We start from the raw sequence: 25,510 nt of genomic DNA, 5'->3' as shown, positions 1-25,510 counted from the left end.
GCACACTTCAGGGTGTATCTATACTGTACAACTAGTCCTGCTGAGAAAGCACATTTAAATTGGTGGAATGAGGAATTCTGTTGCTCCATCACCTGAGCTAGTTTTATCATGCCATGCACACACGTTCCACGTCTCAGCTTTCCAACCATACATGGGAATAAAAAAAGAGCTTTCTCACTAACAGAAGATCTCCCTCACCATGCTGTGTCTACTTCATTTATACACTGCTTTTTGGTCCAGCTTGTCAGCTGACACATTTTGCACTAGGTTATATCCCTAAGTACTACTGATGTAACTGTAATCTAGAGCTGGCCAGAGGTGCAGTTAGCTGTAGTGTTGCCTACAACAGAGAGCAACTGCTTTCTCTTTCTTGAACAACTCTTTTCAGACAAGTCCTACGGTACTGGACAAAGACAGGACTCTGAATTTTATTCTCTCTAGGTAGCTCTTCTTATTTTATTTAATGAACTGTACTATGTCTTTCTGCACTCTGCATAAGTAGAAATGTATTACTTTACACAGGGGAAGAAAGGTTAAAAAAATAGCAGATGGTAAAAATATCTGGACACCTAGCATTAACTCTCAAATGCTTTAACCCTATTTATAGCCTGATGGACATGAGACTGATCATGTAAGCAGTAAAGAAAGAAATAGAGATGAACTCTACATTTACAATCTAGAACATTACCTTGTCCACTGTATTCAAAAGAGTCTGCTTCATCAGGAGTGTCAAGGTCATCTACATTGATGTCAATTTCATCTGGCGTATCCAAATTATCATCAGAAATTACAGATCCGTCGCTCTGATCCAAAGAGAGATTGATATTTGGAGCAGTGAGCTTTATCCTTCTGGGATGGGAACCGTTAAGGTCAAGAGAATTGGGAGGTTCTGAAAAAGGAAGAAGAAAAAAAGAACTTTATCTCCTCTGCATACTATTAATCTCCTAGATACTTAAGAATCCCCTTCAAACACACTGGGACAGATCAATTTTAATAAGTTTTTAGTTACTAAAATTTTACAATTTAGTTACTAAAAGTTTTACAATTTTAGTAACACCAAGTCATTTAAGTCCACCTAACATAAACCACAAATATCACCATTAATGTCTAAAGAAATAAAACAAGCATCTACAGGAATGGCAGATGTAGCTGGGAGCTCTTAAATGATGCAAAATCCAGATTCACTTTTTTTCAATCATCAGATGAAAATCAAGCCTTGGACATGCTCTGACCCACAACATTTAAGAATTTAAAGAGCAATATACAAATCATTTGAGTTATGAACAAAAGCACTGCTGAATCCTGGAAAAATTCATATGAGTTAAAATCCCCTGTAAATATTTGGGTTTTTATGGACTTGGTGCTATTCAAATGGTGCTGATCTGCAAGTACCTATGTCTTTAGTTTTAACTATACAATATCTTATTCAACACAGTTACAGAAATAAAACCACCTCTGAGTCTCATAATCAGTCTTAAATAAGTCTTCAACAAGACAAAAGCTAGGTATGGCTTTGCCCCTTGTCACTGCATTGTGTGTCGCATTTCAAGCTGTTCTGTCTGAAGTATTCTAATGCTTAGTTCACTTAGACAGTAGTCAAATATAAGATAAATAATAGAGACTACTTAAACTTCACAAGGGCTAAACGAGTGATGACAACAACACACCAGAGAAAATGGCACACTACAATTATAATTTCTCAAGTGAAGAAGAAAATTGACTAAATAAAGTGAACTTAACACTTTTTAACACTGAACTGATTCTTTACCAGCACAGAAACATCCTTCTCACTGCAAAATTAAATGCCAAGGGAATAAGATATAATTAAGAAAATGACTAAGAGCTTCTCTTACCGGGTCTCATCTCTGCAGAACTGGGGCTTAGTACACCCTCAGCAAAGGGGATGTCCATCGCCACATCCTCTTGTACCAACCTGAGAGGTAAAATACAAAGCAAAATCTTAAAGAGATGCACAGGTTGACCTTGCTATCAATACAGCTCATGTGATCTCATATGGAACTGAAATTTTCCTCAACACAGCTGGTTCAGAAGTCTGATCACACACTGATATAAGTGAGAAGTGAACACAGCTGTTTTAATTCTACTGTGCTGTTCTTATCCCTTATTTATGCACACAGCCGTAGAGCCTTTGGAGACTACAGGTCACACATAGCCACTCTTACTTGGATCAAGACATAGCACTGAATAGGCTGGCAAACAGCAATGTTTCTCATTTTATACAAATGAAGTTGGTCTTTTGTCATTCAGCAAACCAGACACATCATTGCAGGGAGCTTCAGCTGCTCTTTGCAAACTGCATGCCACAGTTAAGAGTTCCATAACACTATTTTCATTGCTGTACATACAGTTACTGTATAGCAAAAATGAGATCATGAGTGGGTTTTGTGATTCTTTTGATATCATTTGTACTTTAGAGCAATTCTGACCCAAATCAGTCATTCTGTAATACTGAAACAGTTGATGTCCTGCATTGAAAGAGTACAGAAAGCACACAAGTGAGAACCAAAACTATACCACAGATTTCCAAAGACTAAAATGTTGCAAAATATCCTACTTAGACTCCATTTTTAGGAAGGTACTAAGAAGTTACATTTAACATAGCTACATAAGACAAGTAAAAGGCATTAAGTGGTGAAAACAGTAACAAAGGTATTTGAATGTTTAAAGCAAACTGTCTTGAGCTGTTTTCATGTCTATTTTCTATTCAAGAATCTTACAAAATGCTTGCTGGGAGGATGCTTCAACTGCAGATAGGAAACAACATTTTACATTTTCAGGACACTCTTGACAGCTTTCAAACTATTTGCACTAAAAATGTATGACCCAAAAAAAGCTTCATTTATTTTATCAAAATAATTATAGCATTTTTTTCTATATTCCTGTTCCAAACTCTTTATTTTTAAGAAATAATTTTTTTTTTCCACAAAAGCTAAAGAACAATTTTTACACTTTGATTGAAAGAGCTGTGATGAGATCAAAGTAGGTACTTTTCCCTGCCACAGCATCAGCTAGCTCTGTTCTGAATGATTCAGCTGAACAGGTCTGAATAGGCTTGGCTTGTCGCTCCTGCAGTTTCTTCCTACCCGCACTTTCTCCATAAGGACTACCCTCATTATTTTACTGTGTGCAGACAAAGAGTCTTTTGGCCAGTCATTCCGTCAGAGTATGAGCATATTTTCTGTGATTTCTTGTTAATTTCATACAGATTGTATATAAATGTGTACTTGTAGGCCTGCATACAAGTGAGCCAAAGGCTTCACTGTGCTTAAAGTTGTGAAAGATCTTTACCTCAAGCCCCATACCATCAAATTCCTAGTACAGACAGGCCAACTAGTGAACTCTCACTTTTCCCGTGAGGCCATAGAAAATACAGACAATATAAAGCTAGAGTCAAACATGTTTGTGCTGCTCAACTCATGACCAGGCCTTGTCTCTCAATAAAACCGCACACATATTAATCTTGCTAATTTTACTAGATTTATCCCCACATACGGTAGAGTACATCTTTCACAAATACAGAGATTAACTGTTTAATGATTTCTACAAAACACGCCAATTCTGGAATATGTTTAATTACTGTCAAATAAAGCTTGAAATATTCTTTCTCTTTGGATACACAATAGAACAGTAAAGAAATTTGATCAAAGTATCCTGCTCATGAATAAAATGAATGGCACAGATTGTCTGTAACGTACCATTTCCTTTTTTTCTGCTCCGTAGCATCAACTGTGTTCAGAAGCTGTACAGAAAACTGATACACAGAATACCATCACGATTTACTTAGAAAATGTAAATAAGTCATTAGAGTCTTTGGGGTTTTTTTGGTGTCTGTTCAATTAATAATAAAATATGTGTAATGATGTCTAATTTATTCATCTGAACTTAGCAGAGAAAAATCTGAATTCTAATGAAGTGCTGTAAGTAACAGCCAGATAAGGTAAGAAACCACAGTGGTGGAAACAGTGTGGGGAGAGGATGAATACTTCTAATCCATTTTAAATTCAGATCAAGATTTTATTTGGGGTTTTATTAACCTTTCCAAATATAAAACTATGAAAAGTTCTCAAATTAAAGCAGCTCAGGACTAGTCAGATGATGACGTATGGGTACTCAAGGGTAGTTTGGCTGGACAGAACAGGGTTTTGATCCTAACATATAAACCATTTATTTATAAAATCCCTTACAGCCTTATCACACCAAATGACAATTCCTTACTGAACAAGCTTCAGAAATCACTCTAGGAAATTATTTGAAAGGAAATGCTCTTCTTTCAAGTTGTGTAAAGAGTAAGCTACAGGAGGATAGTGAATTTTCAGGCTTTCTGTATTAAAAAGAGACAGTATTCTCTGCAGTAAGCCTGTAAAAATGTTTGAGCAGAATGAAGATCAACTTCTCCTCTGTATAAGACCATGACTGAGCTTTACATACTGTACCCCTACAGAAACAGTGACAATTATCATCTGAAAAAAGCGATTTCCCACAAGCAATTAATTCAGAATTTTGAGAGCTGCCTAAAATTTTTGCAATGCCTGGGACAGAATTATCCTAAGTCATGACATTTCTAGGATTGCCTCAAGACTTCTTTTCTCCCTGTGGTGTCTTTATCTTTTTTAAAAAAATGTGTGTGTACTTGGAGCTGGCATTGCTGCTTTCTCTAGAATCTCTTACACTTTCATGACATAAATTTCAGATGTTTATCTGCTTTCAGTGTCACCACTAGAGCTGAGTTAAACCAGAATTTTATATTACAGTTGTGTTTGCAAGAATAGTACATTTCTAGGGGACTGAAAGATAAATGTGTTTCACATCCTTTTGTTTGAATTTCTACTGAAATACAGATACTGCTACAGGCAATATACTAAAAAAATACTCCTCGCTTGGCCATTACAACAGCATCAGAATTTGTATGAGAATCTCTAACTTTATTTTGATGGCACAGTGTTTTTAATGTCAATAATCCATATTGTTCATATTGGGATATTTGATTTGGGAAGCATGCTGCCGTCCTGAAAGATCTCAGACAAGGCAGGCAGTTAAAAGTCAGTTCAAGCCCAATTACCAAAAGCATTACTGACACAAGGTTATCCGTTGTATTTTCAACCACATAAAAGATGGTATCACCTTTCAGAAATTTTTTTAGCTGAGATTCGATTTAGTCTTTGGTTTTTTTTTTTTTTTTTTTTTAAATCTTCTCAGGTTCTCATTTACTATCAAATAAACAGTCAACAGGCTTTTTGAAGAGAGTCTGACTCTGGAGTTAAGTCATATTTTTCTAGATCCCTTGTACTTTACCCAAACAGATTAAAGATTCCTTGCCACACATACATACTCTGTGTTCAGTGAAAGTTCATATTTTTTAAAAGCCATAGTTAATATTTGTTCAGTTGTAAATTAATAGGCGGTACAGGCATCTTTCAAAGCCAGTGGGTTCAGAAAGCCGGTCACAGAGCATTGCTCCTGTGACACTGTACCTCAACATACAGCTCCAGACTCCCCATCAGTGTGAGAATGAGCAAGATAGGGACAAAGTTTGTTTTCTACAGACATAGCTTCCCATTTTCCAATGGATTTTGAGAGCATGCTATGCTGAGTAGCTCAACACCTTGCAGAGTAATTTCTGGCTGTGCACAAGCTCTCAACAGATCTCAGCTGGAAGCCTAGTAATGGAAGATGGATTCCAGAGACTTAAATTAAGCAATGACCTCCTCTTCCTTTCCCACAGACTACTTCCCATACTTCCAAAATTCTGGCTTACAAAATTCCTAGCCTTCCATACAGGTGCAACGGATACCATGGATGATGTGGCTAAAAGTATTAGAAAAAGAAAACACTTCTCCCCCCCCCCCCCCCCCTTAATGAATGCTCTTTATTGAAGAAGTAAATTAACTTACTTTAGAAAGCTCCATTCTAATCAGGTATGATTTACTAGATCGATAAAAAAAAAAAAAAAAAGAATCTTTCACTCAGAATAGAGGTCAAAGCCAAATAAGCTTTTTGTGTCCTAAATGACTTCTTTTATGTGGTACACAGACGAGTCATTTACGGATCAGCTGCACCAGGAATCAAGTTACTGCATATTTGCTTTGATAATTTGGGTCTACATACTTGTTCAGAAGTAGCTAAAAACCCCCTGTTTCTCAAAGGTGGATCAGAGACAGATACTGAATTCTTATGAAAGGAGGAGAGAGAGGCTGGAGGCTGTAATCCTTTCCTTGCTCCTTCTTGGTTCAGACATTCTTACAGCTCAATAAATTAACAATTTTTAAATAATTCTTAGTGCCCTCTCAATCAGTATTTCTCAGAATAAAAGTTATCCTTCCTGACTTTTCTAGGTACAGTAACATTCTGCTATTCTGGAAAGAGCAGCTCTGAATATTCACAGCAATATGTCATAATCCCTATGGGCTGTGCTGCCTCACCCTTGTGTCATATGTGATACATCAACAGTTTCCCAAGCTGCTCTGCAGCTATTACATATCGAGAAGTTAATTTCTTTAGTCTAAAACAAATAATGTCTCCAATGGGTTGCTCTGAATGAACACCTACAACCTGCAAAAGAAAGCAATATTAATTCAACGGTGACCGATTCACATTTTCTAAAGTGAATCCCTCCACTCCAAAACACCACAACTTGCTCACCAGCTAGACTTTAAATTGTATACATTTTCTAGCTTCTGTATTCACTAATGCAAAAGTTTAATCTGAAGTGGAGCCCACAACTTCCAAACACTTTCCCTAGATAACTAAATCATGTTTCTTCCATGCTGTTCCCTCTATGCACAGAAATACTTTTAAACTTAAATTTTCACAAGATGATAAAGGTTTTTATGAAGTTTCAAAGCATGATTAGTAATAGGAATGACACAGATGAAATCACCTCGGCTCATATTAATACATGCTTGTTTTGGAAACCAAATGGGAGGAGAGGGGATGAAGTACAATGAAAAGGTTACTCAGAGACTAGACATCTGGCTTTTTTCATATTCTCAAATTCCACACATTATGCGGGTACACCTTGGCCTTGGATGAAATGAAAGTCCTGCTTATAGCCTACTGTCTCGCTAGTTTGCAGTTAAAAATTGAGCTCTTTTGAGGAAGAATGCATGAACTGTGAAATTTTAGGTACGAAAACAAGGTAAGTGAATTTAAGTTCCTCTGTGAGTTGCTTTTGCAGAACACAGGCAGCACAAAGTACTTTTTCTTTGAACACCCGTCCCCACCCTGTAACATTACCCTTACACAAGCAGAGACCGGAAAAGGAGAAACAAGAACTTAAGGGACTGGACATGACAGTACAGTATTTTCCTTGGAAGGTGTCGTGGTTTAACCCCAGCCAGCAACTAAGCACCACGCAGCCGCTCACTCACTCCCCCCCACCCAGTGGGATGGGGGAGAAAATCGGGAAAAAGAAGCAAAACCCACGGGTTGAGATAAGAACAGTTTAATAGAACAGAAAAGAAGAAACGAATAATGATAATGATAACACTAATAAAATGACAACAGCAATAATGAAAGGATTAGAATGTACAAATGATGCGCAGTGCAATTGCTCACCATCCGCCGACCGGCACCCAGCTAGTCCCCGAGCGGCGATTCCCCGCCCCCACTTCCCAGTTCCTATACTGGATGTGACGTCCCATGGTATGGAATACCCTGTTGGCCAGTTTGGGTCAGGTGCCCTGGCTGTGTCCTGTGCCAACTTCTTGTGCTCCTCCAGCTTTCTCGCTGGCTGGGCATGAGAAGCTGAAAAATCCTTGACATTAGTCTAAACACTACTAGCAACAACTGAAAACATCAGTCTTATCAACATTCTTCACATACTGAACTCAAAACATAGCACCGTACCAGCTACTAGAAAGACAGTTAACTCTATCCCAGCTGAAACTAGGACAGAAGGTATGAAAAAGCCCTTGGCATTTATCCATTAACGCCTGTCCACTGACTCTCTGCGTGGCTCCATCTGAAAAGCGCCTTTATGATTAAGCAGGGTTAAGTGCTTTGCCAGGCCAAGGCCAGAGTACACAGCACCTTGTGTAAGCCCATCTCTGCCCTTTCCACTCCCAGAGGCAACCTACTGATGGCTCTCACAGCATTTTGATTGCTCCACATGGAAGATGTCTAACCTCTTTCGGACAAAATGAGAATGCTATTCTTCCATACTCGGAAGCAATAAAAAGCCTCAGAAGTGGAGCCTAAAGCAAATCTTTTAAGTGCTCCACAAATCGGAATTTACATCAAGAGTTGATACAAAGTGTTTTCTTAATTGCTATATTCCTCTTCAGTTTACAATTCTGTGCTACAGAAATTTACATAAACTTGAAGCCAAAATATCTCACCAGATAGCTGACTTACAAGGGGTGTTTGCTATCATCCATCTCTGTAGCTACTCCAACATTCACCTCACCTCATATAAAAGAATAGCAAACCCCATTCTGTTATCATGATTACACTCGACACATTATTCTATTTCTAGAACAGAAAACTGTTTTGCTATTTTGCATTTATAGCCAATTAAAACGTCTCTCTCTTTCTTTCATATGTTATGTATGTGTGCTCCAAGCTTGTAGCTTGTAATTGCTGTTTCATTTCTGTTCAGAAAAAGCTAGAGATTAGAGATTTGCAGACCCTAGCTACAATAGTATGTTTTAGAATAACAACAAGTATCTACTTTCCGAAATCGTTACTCTTTCCTGGAGTGCTCAGAAAAGACAGAATATAGTAATTCTGTCCTTTGTTTTAAATAGAGGATGGTTCTTCTGGTTATAGATGCAACTCCATAAACTATGTTATAATTGAGATGTGTTATTTCAAGGACCTTTAATGCTAATGGACTAATAACAAATCCTAATGAGCACCTGTTTGTGTTTTGATGTTTGTCACCCATGTAAGATTGGTACAAATGTTCTACAAGCAAAGTCAGAGAACTGTTGGACATACTTCAGCATCAACTGTGTCTCTAGCTAGAAGGAGATGCTATATAAAATAAAGCATTAGTATATAAAGTTGAAAAATGAAACCTGAAAAAATATGGGCTTTAGTCCAAAAAAAGTTTGATGAAAATACATAGAAAAAAAAGGAAGAAGCCAGAAACATTGGTCCCAAAAAACCCAACTGGATTGTGCACTAAGAGAAGAAACCCATTAGCAAATGCACCCACTAAAAATAATCCCCCAAATTACTTCCTAAAACTAGTCCTTTGCTACAAAACTTCCAGCCAACAAACAAAAATTTCTACAGTTGCCTATTCAGAGATAAAGGAGACTGCAGTGTGAATTTTTTAGGTTCAGCAGAATTAATGATCCCTAAACTATAGCAGAGTATGCAACAAATCAAAGTGACATACATTGTGCAGGATTCAGTCAGTATCAGTCAGAGACTATGCTTCAGCTATATCCACATACCAAGAAAATGAGCATACTGGAAGAAATCCACTCCAGGATATCTGAGACTAGAAAAAAATCATTACTTTTACTCACAGCTGTGTAAAATAATCATACTGTATACAGGTCACTTGTAAAAATGGATTAATTTTATAACCTCCCGAGAGCTGCATTTAGCAACCATATGTTAGTATACTAAATTAACTGTGTTTCTATTGCTATGTATTTGGTAGCTTTTAATCACATTAGTTCAGGAAAAATCTACAGACTGAGCACTAGAATTTATGCATAGCATGAGACTTTTATTCCCACCTCTGGCTGCAAACAAAAAACCAAACCAAACCAAACCAAACCAAATTATCTGTGGTGCTTTGTTTGAGCCAGCTTTATTAATCAAACATCTGTGCAAATGTTAACTAATCATTGTCATACTGCTGCACAGTAAACACATGCTGATATTCCCATTTTACAGAAAAAACATGTCACTTACTTTCTTGACAACCACAGAATAAACCATTGCTAAAAATTAGTAAAAGTCACAACTTCCTAGTTTTTCACACTTCACTCTTCAGATTTAAAGCTTCTTTTACTGATTATAGTGTTACTTGATTTTTTCCATGTGTTCATTTTTTACTCCATTTTCAGCATCAAAATTGGGTGAAAAAGTTAGGCATGTCTGTAAGAGGTAATATTCTTTCTGTAGGAAAATCATATATTATAGCCAGAAGACTTAAACTGTTTGCATTTCAGTATGTTAACTGAAAACATGTTAAAGTTCTCACTTTGGGTCACTGAATAAATTTTTGAACCATTCTTTATGAACATGTTTCCTAGTCTCCAATCAACTTTAGTGTTTAGTATCTGTTTATCTAGCCATCTTGTTCTTTTCTCCTCTTCTTAAACCTATACTGTAACCCTCAATTTTTTCCAGGTAGCTACTCATAGCTCTCCTGACTGCTCTTAACAGTTTGACTGTTAAAAAATAACAGCTGCTATTCTTCAGCATATGCTGCTGCTTTCACTGCTGCTAGGCAGCCACAGGCTATCTGTCCTGACCCCTTGCCAGCTCCCTCCCTGTGTCACAGCACAAGAGAAGCAGGAAAAGCCGGGGAGGGATGCAGGCAAGGCCAGGGAGGGATGCAGGCAAAGCCAGGGAGGGATGCAGGCAGCCATGGAGGGACAAATGTAAGTAAATAGATGAGTGACAATGGGATTCACTAGGCTATTTCAGCAACCTTATGCATACGCGTATGGATGAGGAAGGCTTATGGGAGGAATCCAGGGCTCCAGGCTTCTTCAATTATCTGTGACTTCCAGCCACATGAAATAAAAGGGCATCTCAATATAGAATGAGGGAAATTGGATTTAAGTCCCAAACCTAGATGTCCTGTTGAAATGGGGCCTTAGGAATGTAAGCCAGGCTGATGCTGCCTGCAGCAGATCCCAGAGTTCCCAAAAGTTTCTTCCTAGAGGTTTGTCACCAGCAGGTCATAGGATGTAACAGGAAAGACAGTGCAGCCCAGTGAAAAACTATTTGATACCTTTTATTGTCCTTTCTGCATCCCCAAGCATTATTAACCGTGCACCATTCAAACACTACTGTAGAGACAGGACAATCAGTCCTTTCTGGTGCTTTTCAGAGCTGCTAATCACCTGAGTATTGGGCATTTCCAAACATTATTTAACATACCTTGGACAACAGCTTTATGAGTTAATGATAAGGAATTATTCACTGTTACAGAAGAAAAACAAGAGAAATTCACTTTGAGTGTGTCCATTAATTGTGAGTTCCTTGTATGTGATGCCTAATAAACTTTGGATTTTTTTTCTGAATATGTAGCATTTTATAACATCTTTTATATGCCACTACTGATCCTCATGTCTAGCTGCCACTGAAAAAGGCTGGTATAGTCAGACGCCAGTGGCTTCACTTTGGCATCCAGAAAAAGAACAAATCAGACAGGGGTCAGAGGAGAAGGACATGTGCAATTCAGTCAGCTGCTGACTCCTAGTGACCTGCCCCATACCATTTAACAACTTCATGGCATGGACACGGACAGAAGACAATTCTTTAGGGCAGTGTTATCTGACTGTAGCCATGAAATAGCACTGTCTTCTTCAACTGTGCCTCTCACAGCGAAGTGTAGAACCTGCTAGGCATTTCCTAATATTACCATTTTAATAATTTTCTATTAACTCAATATTTTGTGCGCAAAAGCAGGTAGGGAGTAACAAATTCTAAGGTAGAAGTAACATGCCATTTGACATCTATCGCTCTGCTTTGGCATTGCATTCACATACTACCACATGGTCTTGCCCTCAGAGCAGGGGCTCTCCTCTGTTATGTGCCTAGCTCAACGCTACTTAATCTTTACTGAGCCAGTGGAAAATTACCAGAATTAAAAACACAAAGTTGGAGAGCCTGTGTGATGGGTGCTCCTCCATCAATGTTGGAGGAACACAAGGTCTCGCAATGAGCGATGTAGGTTCAGAGAAGTATTAGCATTTAATCTCTCTGCTCTTAATAAATGTTGTTAATATTCTACAAATAACATCTAAATGATCTGTTAATCAACAGCCACTGTTGAACAAACACTACGAATGCATTGTAACAAGGTAATGCCAGCAGAAAAAGTAGAAGTTAAATCTATCTGATGTAAAAGATCCTTAAGTATAACCTGAATATACATTTTGTTTGAAAATTGTATTTCTAAAAATGTATTAAAATGCCAGGCCTAATCATGGATCTGGGACTGATCCCCACCTTCCACTTTCATTGAGCAATTAATTATTCCTTGAGAAAACTCAGTTTTTGTTTTCCTCACTTTAAAACCAGTTTTCCTTCCAGCATGTGCGGTTCAGAGTGACCATTTTCCTGCCATAATGTGCTCTCAAGATTATTCAACAGAATACCTGCGGCTCCAAATGATGCAATTGGCATATCAACAGCACTTGAAAAAGCAGTGTGCACCTTATACCCAGTGCAGCCATCTGCACTTTCAGGAAGTATGCTAATGCTTTGAGAGTAGTTAACAAGGTAGAGGTTGCAGGATCAGAAGCAGACAATCTTTAGGAAGTTTTACATTGTACACCCTACAGAGATTCTCCAGTGGAGTTAGGATAACTCCCTTCTGTAGTCATATGTTTGAGTTACAGCCTAGCCATGGTGCAATTCAGGGTTAAACATGATGCACTGTCCTTTAAGACGGACCATTACTCAAAAGCTTCACTATGCAAGCCTGATTACTTTGTATAAAGGATACAAGGCTTTGCAAACGACTATGACCTTGAAGAGGGAAATAAGGTGGCTGGACAATTGCCAAAGCATGAATGGGGAAAGGTAAAGGTAGCAGGGGGAGATCTCGACCTCCAACTCAATTCCAGGCTGGAAGAACTCACCCCCTCCCTCCCTGCCCCGCAAGGAGCATGCGTGCTAACTTACATAGCAAGCGAGGCTAATTTAAATATAACTGACCAATAGTAGATGAGAGGGTCACTGCTAACCAGAGAATGTAAATTTAGGCAGGTTTTTACTAATCGTGTAACAGAATAAATATGTTGTAGTTCTTTGGTGTGGGGTGCTGGCTTTGTGGAGTCACCACCAGCACCCGTCTCTGCGCATACATGAAATAAATATCTTGGTTCTGTGTGTATGATTGGCCTACTGCATGGCGGCTACTGAACCCTGCTTGTGGGACAACACTTCCTGCTAGTATTACAGTCTACACCTTATCAAGCCCATTTCCTTCCAAATGAAGACATGCTGAAATGCCTCAGACTGCTCTTAACCATTAGTAATGACCATCAGTTCTGCAACTGAGCTAACTTCTGAAGGCCAGTGGCTATTTCCTGTTTTCTACTTGGCTTTTCAGTAATACTGTCAACTTTTTGCATTGCTTAATGGATTTGTTTCTCTGCGTGTATGAATGCTGACATGATGATGATAGTTATTACCATACTATACTAGCTGGAATCAAAAGTTTTAACAAAGCATTTTACAACAGGTGAATTCTGTCTTGCTTGCATGATAAAAGGTGTTAAGGGATGATTTTCAGAGCTGCTAATCATAACAACTCACTTAACATCAAGATGTACAGATTTATTGATCTGTTCATTAAAGCATTAGGATTTTTCTAGCACCCCTTTGATTTCAAGTTCAGCCTTTTGCACAATTTATAATATGCTGATAGACAGGAAAAGATACATGGCAATATTTTTTTTATACTGTATGACTTTTATCTTTTCCTCCCCTCATAATTTTTTTTTTCAGGTCCTATTTATGACTTAATTCCTCATCCTTCTCAAACAACTTCTATTCCTTCAATACCTTAAAGCATGTGAATTTGTTTATTTTCTCTTTTCTTCTCACTTCTGTGTCACTGTACTGCCAAATTTCCAGCTTCCCATCTTTTTCATGTTAATGGAACTACGATTTCACAGCTCACTATGTTCAATGTTGTTATAATTTAGATTCCTATCTTACCTACTGCAGCAAACCTACAAAAAACTAACAGCTACATTTTCCCTACCTTGGCTATGACTGAGCTAAAGAAAAGGCTCTAAAAAGACATCAATGTTAAACTTCAGTCTCTCTTAAAGCTGCAGTTGTCAGAGATGTATTGGACAGCAGGGGAATGTAAGTGACAATGCAGAATGTGGAGTGGGAATTTTAACTGGCAGATTAAAATGGAAATACCCTAATGGGTATAAATTGGTAACTGAAGAGTGCCCATCCATATTGGGTGACTTGCAACTTGGGAAAACTGCAGGAAAAGCCCAGCCATGAGCCAGAGGGGACACCTAATCAAGGCACATCGTAAGCTCTACTGAAGCAGTAAAACTGGCACCAGACAAGGCAGTCCTGCAGCCTGCTTGCACTGGCAGGAGGTGTTCAGAGCAGGAAAGACTGCCAGACCCCGCAGTAGGCAGGTCTAAAAAGGCATGTGCAAAGGGAGACAGGAACTCTGTCACTGAGTTGGAAGGGCCACAGAAACAGTAAGAAGATAAAAACCAGTCTAAGTGTGGGAGAGATGATAATGTCAGACATAGTAAAAATGCTGTGAAAAAGCCAGAGCAACGGGAAATACCAGACTGAAGAAGTAACGTTCAGGAACGAGGTGAGAAAACAGGGCTTCTCCTTCCCCCACACAGAACTCCTCACACATTATAGCCTGGGAAATACAAGGGCAAGGTTAGCTGTATGCTCTACTGCTTTCGACAAGCAGGCAAAGGTGTATCCTGCTGGGCTGCTGTCCATCAGTCAGCTCTTTAGGGTTTGATGCCAATGTTTTCTGCTAAGGAGAGTGATCTTGCTCCTGTAGGACACAGTCAGTTTTCATCTCATAGCCTGAAATAAGGAAGTCTGATCTGCCGCTGTCTATTTTTCACGGCTGCAATGGCTATAGAGGAGACCGCAATCTACAGGATACACTAAGAACTAATTAGTAATATCTGAAATGAGTTAATTCATAAAATCCCATAACAGCGAAGCCATTTCCTTCAATGTCCAAAGGAAAAACAAGTAGATAAACTAAGAAATCTGTCAAGCAACTGGACTGTCACTCCCATCCTCTCCTCTGCCTCGGTCTCATTTGTTGTTGCAGCAGCACCATATTTTTCTGGGTATTTGTACAGGGTGTCATAGGAAGTGTCTCCAGTCCTGAAGACACTACAGTGATAAAAACAGCTTTATCAACATTCACATGTGTTGACAAAATCATATACTCACCTATACATTATTTCTTGGTAAGTGTGAGAGCTACATCTTTTGCGTGAACAAAGACTGTGGCTTAAAGATTGATTTTTTTTCTCTGCCTTTTCCTACAGATGTATTACAATCTGTTAAATAACATTTCTCCCCCGTTACTGCTGAACACTATGGAGATGCCACAAAACCACAACAGACTGCTTGTAGCAGCATCTAAGTTTCTAAAGTAGTGGACTTATGCAAAAGTTAGACTTGTCTCTAACTACACAGATTTTCTCTAATATTGTCCAGATTTATGCAGGGCCAAATAACAGCCAGACTCATCAAAGACAGGAATAAAAAGGCTATTTTAGACCTTAGTACTCCTCTGCCCCACAAAAGACAGCAGTGGAGAGCGTGAGTGAGAGTACTGGGAGGAACACAGCAGCCCTGGAAAAAAAGTGTTTTGGCAGGGTAAGGATTGGTGTGTGCTGCTCCCCCGACCCCCACAGTTGCCTTAATGCCTCCTGACAGTGCTGCTAGAGCTGTGTGCTTCCTCGCTTTCTCAAGACAGCTCTGCTTCCCAAGAGTATTAGTAAAGGTAAGTCCAGAAATGACATCTCTGCCTGCCCCCCACTTACTTAGAATGATTCTGGCTAAATACACCTACCAAGCCTGCACACATTTCCTTTCAGTGTTGCTCTAAGTAGCTGATATTTAGACATTCTATACATTTTCAATGCCTCCTGTACATCACTATCATTTGTTTGCTTACCACACTTAAAACTGAAGAATTTTTTCATTCCTTCATCACAGACAGAGAAGCAAACAACAGAATGGAGACAAATCAAGCTCCTATAATGAAACAAAAATACTGCCTGTACAAACAAACTTTTGCCCTAATTTTTCAGTCCTTTTACCACCGAGATTATTGCTGCATCTTTGATCCATTAACCTTCAAAGATTACATATTCTGTTCACTGTAACACTTTAAGAGGACATTGCAAAAAAATTCAAAAATCATATGCTTCAGTTGATAGCAAAAAACCTGAAAACAATACCATTGTCCAGTAGTCTACAAGAGCTATCGCAAACAATCACTATGCCAGTAATTAAGCAGTCTTAAAAGCAAGTTATCCACTGCCAATGCCCACCGTTCACTCCCTTTTGTCCCACTGTATCCTCAGAGCTAGGCGAACAAGCTGAAAATAATCTAACGTGCTAGGTAACTGCAATGAAGTTTTGTTTCCTCATTACAAATACCATGCCTGCACTCAGACAAAAGAAATCCCATTGAACTGATGTAAGCTCCTCTCATAAAGAGCTGCAACAAAATTAAAATACAGCTGCCCAGTTTTCAGTAATGAGGTCCTGGGTGCTTTGCATCATGCTGACAAACATCTCCCCTTTCTAAGTAACTGCAACAACAGAACTGTTAATCAGAAAACCTTCTGCATATCAGCCTTGCTTACCTTCTAAAGACTTGAAGAGGCCTTTCTACTGGGAGAATAATAAAGATGCTTTACTGCTGCACTTCAGCATCCCTCTTTCTATAGCAGTTTACTAGGAATACAGATCTTCCACCATTTTCTTGTCACGTGGCTAGTGGTGCTGCTAAATAAGGGTGATCACCTGCCTTCAGATAGCCGGGTGTTTTAACCAGCAGCTACTGGGCTTTGGATAAAGAAGCCCTTAAATGAATGCAGAGCTGTGCTTCAGCTTTTTTTTTTTTTTTTTTTTTTGTTACATTCCCAGGGAAGCTTTGTTAGCGCATCACCAAACTTTGATACAGCGAGTCAGCTGGCAGTAGTGAAAAGCTCCCCGCTGCTTCATTTCAAAGCCCGAGGAAAGCTTGTGATGAGAGACTGCATGACAAAAGTTCTTATGGATTCAACCCATCTCAGCCTTCATTTCTGTTTGCATCGATGGTTATAGAGCACATGCATATTCAAACACGCTTTACATAATTTGTTCGGTTTGCAATTCAGCTATGGGAATGCAGATGCAAATTTAAAAAAAAAACCCAAACAACCACCAGTTCAGAAGGCAGGGTGAATTCTGGAAACAGAAACTGTACGAGCACCAAGAAGCAATGCTCATGGCCTGTGCTCTTGACTTGTGTTTGTTAGGGATGTACTTGAAGGAAGGACATTTCTTGCCATGCAGTGCAGTCCCACAGTCTCCTTTTACAAAAGCCTGTTGGAGGTAGGGTCCCTAAAAACTCCAGGTTTCTTTCCAAATGCAAAACAGCTTTCCATCCTATTCCCTTGCAGTTCTGTGGGGATAAAACAGCAAGGCAACAGGCCCTAGGATGGCCTAACCTTCAGCTAGTTTCCCCTTCATTCACACTGCGCAACTCCTCCTTGGAAGATGAGTTACGTGAGAACTGCAGATGCTTTCACATCAAATTGCTTGGCCATAAGCAGTTAAAAACAAACAAAAGCCTAACGCCATTTTCATTTGTCAGTACAGCTCCAGGCACACCTACAGCACAGTGTAAATAAAAATTCAGTGGCTCCCACCTTCTTCTTCATTGTATTAGTATGCCACAGGGAAAGTTCTCATCATCTGCTGCCATCTCCTGAGAAATCAGTCCCCAGCTGCTATTTTAAAGAACAACAGACCAACACCAAACATTTAAAAAAATTAAAAAATCATCACCAATATGAAAATACATTTCTAAAGAGGACACTGCTGCAGACATGATCTTCGATGCTTCTGTCAGCTAGCTCTACATAAAATTTCCAACAATGGGGATATTTCTTATCACTTTTTCAACGGGATAAACTTTAATCCATTTGAAATCAAAAGTCCAGACACCAAGAAGCTGTATCCAGGAAATAGAGTTATGAAATATTTATGTGCAATAGAAATTACTGGTAGCATGATTATGATGAAGCTATGAAATTAGTAACATGGCAGAAGCTACAGCCTTGATCCTCAATGCTCTGAATGACACAAAACATCTCTGAGATTTTAGGACTCTCTGCTGGGACCCACTAAGGTCACTGGGGCTCACTGGCAAAGTCAGGTCTGCGTCAAGAGGCTTAAGTTTCAAAGCTCATTAATGCTTCATGCTGAAATCTCATGTCATTGATCACATTGATTGGAATAAATCATGTAGTGAGTTAGCTCAGAAAACCGTGGGGTTTTGAATAGTGGGGGAGTTTTTCACGTGACCGCTAAACTGTACTGACATAGTCCAGTTCTTCTTACTTTAAGAAAGTGTCTCTATCAGCCCAATCCCACAATTTAAGTAAAAATTCAGGACCACAAGTGAATAATAGCAAGTAGGGTTTTTTTCCTTTTAAAATTGTTTTTCAGTCACTGAAGTGTTGTTCTCTTCTTGTTAAAGGTTTTTATAAAGTACTTGGTATTTGGCATGTAAATATTAACGCTGTTTTTACAAAAATGGGATTATCACCATATTGGCTGCTGCTATTGCTTAACAGCTGGCTCTGCAATGGAAAACTGGGTTTTTAGTTTTAATTAATTTTCAACCTCCAGATGGTGATGGAAAATACTGTATCACCCCAAAATTGGTAACAAAAAAGACAGTTGTCAAGACTTCATTGGCCAAATCAAGTAGATGGCAAGAAATGCTGTTACTAAAGCTCATGCATGAACAGAATTATGTTGTTACTTCCATCAATAAAAAAGGTTAGCAGTGAGAGTCACTGAAATTAAAATAGATTATTACCAAATTAAAAAAAAAATAAAAATTAATGAATTTACAACTGTGTTGTTCGAAAGTTCCCTGCTCTGAATCTGCCCCAGGGATTCTTCTATTTTCACAGAAGCAACATCTTTGCAAAAGCTAATATATAACATAGAGCTTCCAATACATAATGTATATTACTATAATGATTATAATGGTATGATATATAATAATGTAAAATACATTTAATTATATATTTTCCCATCCTAAACTCAGATGAACATTGAAATCTCAAGTTCTGAGCCAGCAATCTTAATGAGTTCTTGGTCATGCCATTCTAAACATTTTGTTTAGTTTCAATTCAATTTTTTACTTTTGTTATAAGGCATTAAGTTTCATTTACATGGACCTTCCTACAAGCAACCTTCTCAGTTGTTGCTCTTTTCCTTACACGTCTGTTTTTAACCTTTAAAGCATGCTCCTTGTCTTTAGTCAATTGTCACACTTTGTGAGGCCAAGTGAGAGACCTGAGTTCAATTCCCATTTGTCCTGGTTTTGGCTGGGATAGAGTTAATTTTCTTTCTAGTATCTGGTACAGTGTTATGTTTTGGATTCAGTATGAGAAGAATGTTGATAACACACTGATGTTTTCAGTTGTTGCTAAGCAGTGTTTATACTAAGTCAAGGATTTTTCAGCTTCTCATGCCCAGCCAGCAAGAAGGCTGGAGGGGCACAAGAAGTCGCAAGGGGACACAGCCAGGGCAGCCGACCCAAACTGGCCAAGGGGTTATTCCATACCATGTGACATCATGCCCAGTATATAAACTGGGGGGAGTTGGTCTGGGGGGGTAGATTGCTGCTTGGAAACTAACTGGGCATCTGTCAGCAAGTGGTGAGCTATTGCATTGTGTGTGACTTGTTTAGTATATTTCATTCCTTTTATCATTATTATTGTCATTTTATTATTGTTATCATTATTAGTTTCTTCCTTTCTGTTCCATTAAACTGTTCTTATCTCAACCCAGAAGTTCTACTTTTTTTTTTCCCGATTCTCCTCCCCATCTCACTGGGTTGGGGGGAGGGAGTGAGCAGCTGCGTGGTGCTTAGCTGCTGGCTGGGGTTAAACCACAACACCATTTCAAGTCCATAATCATGTAGTTCAGCAGGAGCTGGAAGCACCACTGAAGCAGCATGCCTGTCTCCAGAGTGCCTGGAATTGCTTTCCAGCAAATCTGGCCAATTAATAAAAAATCTTGACAGGAGAGAAAGACGACAGCCCCACGGGTATGCAAGGAAAAAAGGAAACAGAGGCATCCAAAGGGATGTAAAGGTTACTTTGCAGAATGCAGCCTCTTAAACTTACAACAGATTATCAGTCCTTTAGGCTTCCAATACACAGCAACCTGCTTTGCCCATTAAAGCAAGAAGCAAACCTGGGCTCCCTAATTCATTGCCTTATCCTAGCTTTGGGGGTGACAGAACAGACATTTTGAGAAAATACTGGGTGAAACTGTTGGTCCACTGGAGTCAATGAGAATTTTTTCCCTGGTTCCATTCTGTCAGTATTTCGGTTTAGTACTGGACATTGATATTTGACTTGAATCATTAATGGCTTTGAGATACATGATGTGCATTTAGCTAAATTACAGAGATAGCAGAGTAGTCTCAGAACTCTTACTAATCTTGAAATTGTCACAGATTTTTCTTTCATTATATTTAGTTTCTTTATTCACTGTCAACCGCAGGCAATATGATGAAAACGGGCTCCTCTATTAAAAATTTACTGGATTGCTTACAGTACTGCGCAATTTTAATAGCCAGCAGTACAGCAATGGTCACAAAGAGATACTTTGGACAGAAGCAGTGGGAGAACTATCTTTTCCAAGAAGTCAGTATACAAGTGAGCAGAAAAGACTGATTCCTGCTTCTTTGAGAACACGCTATCAGAAAGATAAATGAAGCTTTCTTTTGTGGAAGCCTTATTCTAGTGGGTTAAATAAATCTTGGCAGTTCTTCAAAGGAAATTGTCTTCTGCTCAGTTTTGCCATCAGTTTTCCAAGCTCGCCCCCAAACCTTCCAAACATCAGTGTCCTTATCTCTACTGCTCTCACTACTTCTTACTCCTCAAGTTAATACGTGATTTCATAGTATTTCCTTCAGCTCCTTCTAACTCTTCCTACTAAGGCAAAGGGTAATCCTTCCCTACAGCAAAGGTAAGAGCAAGAATGATCTGGTATATGCAAACACTAACACACCCTGAGGAGCATGCTGGTAAGTAAAAGTTAGCGTAGTCATCTGCAGTGTTCTCCCCCTGCCTCCTGACCATTGCATCACCGCTGAGCTTCATACAGCTCTGTAAGACAGGACAGCTTCTATGATGCAGAGGCTGACACTAGGCCTAGTAGATGCAGAAATAGAACGTATGTTTTGACTCAGTGTATTGTCAAATAAAGGACTTCGGAATTTGTTAAAAGATTAACAACTGTCTTCATAAGTTGATTTATGTAGACAAGCCAAGGACATAAGCCTGTGTATGTAATGATATGTCTTGTTTGTGGAGGTATCCTGTGTGATAAGGGGAGATGTTCTGTCTTTTGTGATGTCTGAGCTAAAGTTAGGAGATAAGTTGTTTGTGAGGCCCAGAAGAGGAGCATACTGCGCAAACTCATACAACAAGGGTCAAACAGCGGACAAGTGTGGAAGACTATGGACGACCACCAGAGGACTCCGAAAGACCACCAGAGACCCCCAATGCACTTGTGTAAAGGACATTTACATATGCTAATAGCTTTTTGGATAACTAATGACTATGCATAACATTTCTCGGAAATCTAGTGAATATGTATGTAAGGCATGTATTTAGCCCATACAGTTAAGCTCGTGGTTAAGAACGTTTGGAGGAGCGATCCCCCGTGCTTCCAGCACTGCAATAAAGAATACTTAACTCCATCACCGAATGCTCAATTTGTGAAACACTATTAGGAAGCAAATTACCTCCAGTCCTCACAAATTTTACTGCTGGCACATGTCCAGCCACAGCAGCAGCAGTGAACTATGTTATCCTGCCTACCCAACATTCCTATAGTGCTCCATGAATTCCACCAATTACTCTTTTTTAAATGTAGTCAGTCTTGGCTGTTCACATATGGAAAGCCATATAAAAAGCTATTTTCTTTCTGGAAAGACTGACATTAATAATGTGTTATCAAATCTTTTTGTACTTCTGTCATGGTTTAAGCCCAGCCAGCAACGAAACACCACGAGGCCAATCGCTCAGTCCTCCCTGCCTGGTGGGATGAGGAGGAGAAAATATAAAGAAAAGCTCATGGGTCAAGACAAGGACAGGGAGGGATCACTCACCAGTTATGGTCATGGACAACTTGGGGAAGAAACAAAATCAATTTAATTTACTACAAATCAAATCAAAACAAGGATATTAGAAAGTAAAACCAAACCTTAGAACCCTTCCCCCCACCGCTCCCTCCTTCCCGGCTCAACTCCACTCCCGGTTCTCTCTACCTCCTCCCACCGGCAGCACAGGGGGACGGGGAATGGGGGTTGCGGTCAGTTCATCACACCTTGTCTCTGCTGCTCCTTCCTCCTCAGGGGCAGGACTCATCACTCTTCCCCTGCTCCAGCATGGGGTTCCTCTCACAGGAGACAGTTCTCCACAAACTTCTCCAACATGAGTCCCTCCCACAGGCTGCAGTCCTTCGCAAAATTCTCTGGCATGGGTCCTTTCCGTGGGCCGATCATGCAGGCACAGACTGCTCCAGCTCAGGCTTTCCCACAGAGTCATGGCCATCTTGGGGGGTATCTGACTGCTCCGGCGTGGGCTCCTCCCCGGGCTGCAGGTGGGCATCTGTTCCCCCGCTCCCCTCCACGGGCTGGGGGGGGACAGCCTGCCGTCTCACCACGGGCTGCAGGGGCATCCCCTCCTCCGGCGCTCCTCCTCCCCTCCTTCTGCACTGACCTCGGTGTCTGCAGAGGGGTTCCTCTCACATTCCGATCCCCTACTCACTGCAGTTCCCCTTCTCAAATCTGTTCTCCCAGAGGCGCTACCACCATTGCTGATGGGCTTGGCCTGGGCCAGAGGTGGGTCCAACTTGGAGCCGGGGAAGCTTCTAGCAGCTTCTCACAGGAGCCACCCCTGCAGCCACTCCCCTGCTACCAAAACCCCACCACACAGGCCCAAAACAACTTTTTATGAGGCCAAAGAAACCTCTAGGGTTTATTATTTCTGGTGTTTGTACATTACTGAGACAGGTTTATGTCTTTTCTTCAGTGTTTTAATGCTAGCAAGCATCCTCATAGTTCTCTTCCTGCTGCTGCTTTTTCTTGCAGAAGAAAAATGGTACAGGAGGGAATTTTACCACCAGTCACAGACTTTCTTAAAATCCACCTGAACACCCTGGGGAGTTGTTATGGCTGACATTGGGATGAATGGGACAGCGACCAGCAGACATCGAGATTTTAATCCTCTACTTCATCCTCATTTTTCTTTACACTTTCTGTTTCAAAATTTTAATTCCCTCCTCCATAAAACAGTCAATTTTCTTAGACAATGTGACAGACACTTTCTGGATGACAGCAGAAAATAATGCAAACTGCATCCTTTACTGACCCTTATTCCACTGCTAAAAGAACTTACTTCAGCACAGTGTGCAAGCATGAACTCCAGTTTTTCTAAACAGGGACATGTGAATAAACTGTAGATTCAGAAAGGGGCTTAGAAGGCAGTTACTGAGTAAATGCCTACATTAACTTTGGACAACCAATTCAATTGTCCATTGGTTAGGATGTCGCTATCACCACTTTGAGTACAAATGATGAGTTTCTTTATTCTTCAGAGATCATAGAAACATAGAATGGTTTGGGTTGGAAGGGACCTTAAAGGTCATCTAGTTTTAACCCCCCCTGCCATGGGCAGGGACACCTTCCACTAGACCAGGTTGCTCAAAGCCCAATCCAACATGGCGTTGAACACTTCCAGGGATGGGGCATCCACAACTTCTCTGGGCAACCTGTTCCAGTGCCTCACGACCCTCATAGTAAAGAACTTCTTCCTTACATCTAATTTAAATCTACCCTCTTTCAGTTTAAAGCCATTGCTCTTTGTCCTACGTGCCCTTGTAAAAAGTCCCTCTCCAGCTTTCTTGCAGGCCCCCTTTAGGTACAGGAAGGCTGCTATAACGTGTCCCTGGAGCCTTCTCCAGGCTGAACAACCCCAACTGTCTCAGCTTGCCCTCATAGGAGAGGTGCTCCAGACCCCTGATCATCTTTGCAGCCCCCCTCCTAAGTTGGGGGCCCCACAGCTGAACACAGTATTCCAGGTGAGGTCTCACGAGAGCAGAGGGGGAGAATCACCTCCCTCAACCTGCTGGTCTCCCTTCTTTTGATGCAGCCCAGGATACAGTTGGCTTTCTGGGCTGCGAGCACACATTGCTGTGTCATGTTGAACTTCTCATCAACCAGCGTCCCCAAGTCCTTCTCCTCAGGGCTGCTCTCAACCCATTCTCTGCCCAACCTGTACCTGTGCTTGGGATTGCCCTGACCTGCGTGCAGGACCTTGCACTTGGGCTTCTTGAACTTTGTGAGATTCACACGGGCCCACCTCTCAAGCCTGTCAAGATCCCCCTGGATGGCATCCCTTCCCTCCAGTGTTGACTGCACCACACAGCTTGTTGTCATCGGCAAACTTTCTGAGGGTGCACTCAATCCTGCTGTCCATGTCACCAACAAAGATGTTAAACAGTGCCAGTCCCAATACTGACCCCTGAGCAACGCCAATCATCACTGCTCTCTACTTGGACATCAAGCCGTTGACTGCAACTCTGAGTGCGACCATCCAGCCAATTCCTTATCCACCGATTGGTCCATCTGTCAAATCCATCTCTCCCCAATTTAGAGACAAAGATGTTGTGTGGGACAGTGTCAAATCCTTTGCAGTAGTCCAGGTAGATGACATCAGCTGCACTTCCCTTATCCACCAACGCTGTGGAAGGCCACCCATTTGTCAGACACTATTTGCCCTTAGTGAAGCCATGTTGGCTGTCACCAATCACCTCCTTATTTTCCATGTGCCTGAGCATATTTTCCAGGAGGATCTGCTCCATGATCTTGCTGGGCACAGAGGTGACACTGACTGACCTGTAGTTCCCCGGGACCTCCTTTTTTCCCTTTTTAAAAATGGACGTTATGTTTCCCCTTTTCCAGTCAGCAGGAACTTCCCCTGACTGCCACAACTTCTCAGGTATGATGGATAGTGGCTTAGCAACTTCATCTGCCAGTTCCCTCAGGAACTGTGGATGCATCTCATCAGGTCCTATGGACTTGTGCACCTTCAGGTTCCTTAGATGGTCTCAAACCTGATCTTCTCCAACAGTGGGCAGTTCTTCCTTCTCCCAGTCCCTGCCTTTGCCTTCTGTGACTTGGGTGGTGTGGCTGGAGCACTTGCTGATGACGGCTGAGGCAAAAAAGTCATTGAGTACCTCAGCCTTCTCCATGTCTTGGGTAACCAGGTCTCCTGCTTCCTTCTGGAGAAGGCCCACATTTTCCCTACTCTTCTTTTTACCACTGACATACCTATAGAAGCTTGTGTTTGTACCATACATAAATATATGAAGGTGAAGTACCTACCTAAAAATAAGGAACCTAATTTCTATACCCTGCCAAGTGGTATATGAAACAACAACCAGCAGGCCACAAGGAAGGCTTCTATGTGGGAAGCAAACACTCACTTGAGAAAGCCCCAGATTCAGGAGC

At 40.5% G+C, this 25,510-nt stretch overlaps 1 protein-coding gene across 5 annotated transcripts in view; it reads right to left on the bottom strand.

The window, feature by feature from the left end:
* Positions 1-25,510, bottom strand: part of PRUNE2 (prune homolog 2 with BCH domain) — a 149,175-nt gene that overhangs the window by 28,703 nt on the left and 94,962 nt on the right. For all 5 annotated transcript variants that reach the window (XM_030004451.2, XM_030004453.2, XM_030004452.2 and 2 more), the window contains 2 exons: positions 1,854-1,933; positions 689-889 (listed from right to left, as the gene is read on the bottom strand). In XM_030004451.2, the coding sequence (XP_029860311.1) occupies positions 689-889; positions 1,854-1,933 (281 nt within the window). The remainder of the gene's footprint in view (positions 1-688; positions 890-1,853; positions 1,934-25,510) is intronic.

The sequence above is a fragment of the Aquila chrysaetos genome, chromosome Z, assembly GCF_900496995.4.
Source record: "Aquila chrysaetos chrysaetos chromosome Z, bAquChr1.4, whole genome shotgun sequence".
Taxonomy (NCBI): Eukaryota; Metazoa; Chordata; class Aves; order Accipitriformes; family Accipitridae; genus Aquila; species Aquila chrysaetos.
Note: the sequence above shows the minus strand (reverse complement) of the source record. Positions and strands in the feature narration are given on the sequence as shown.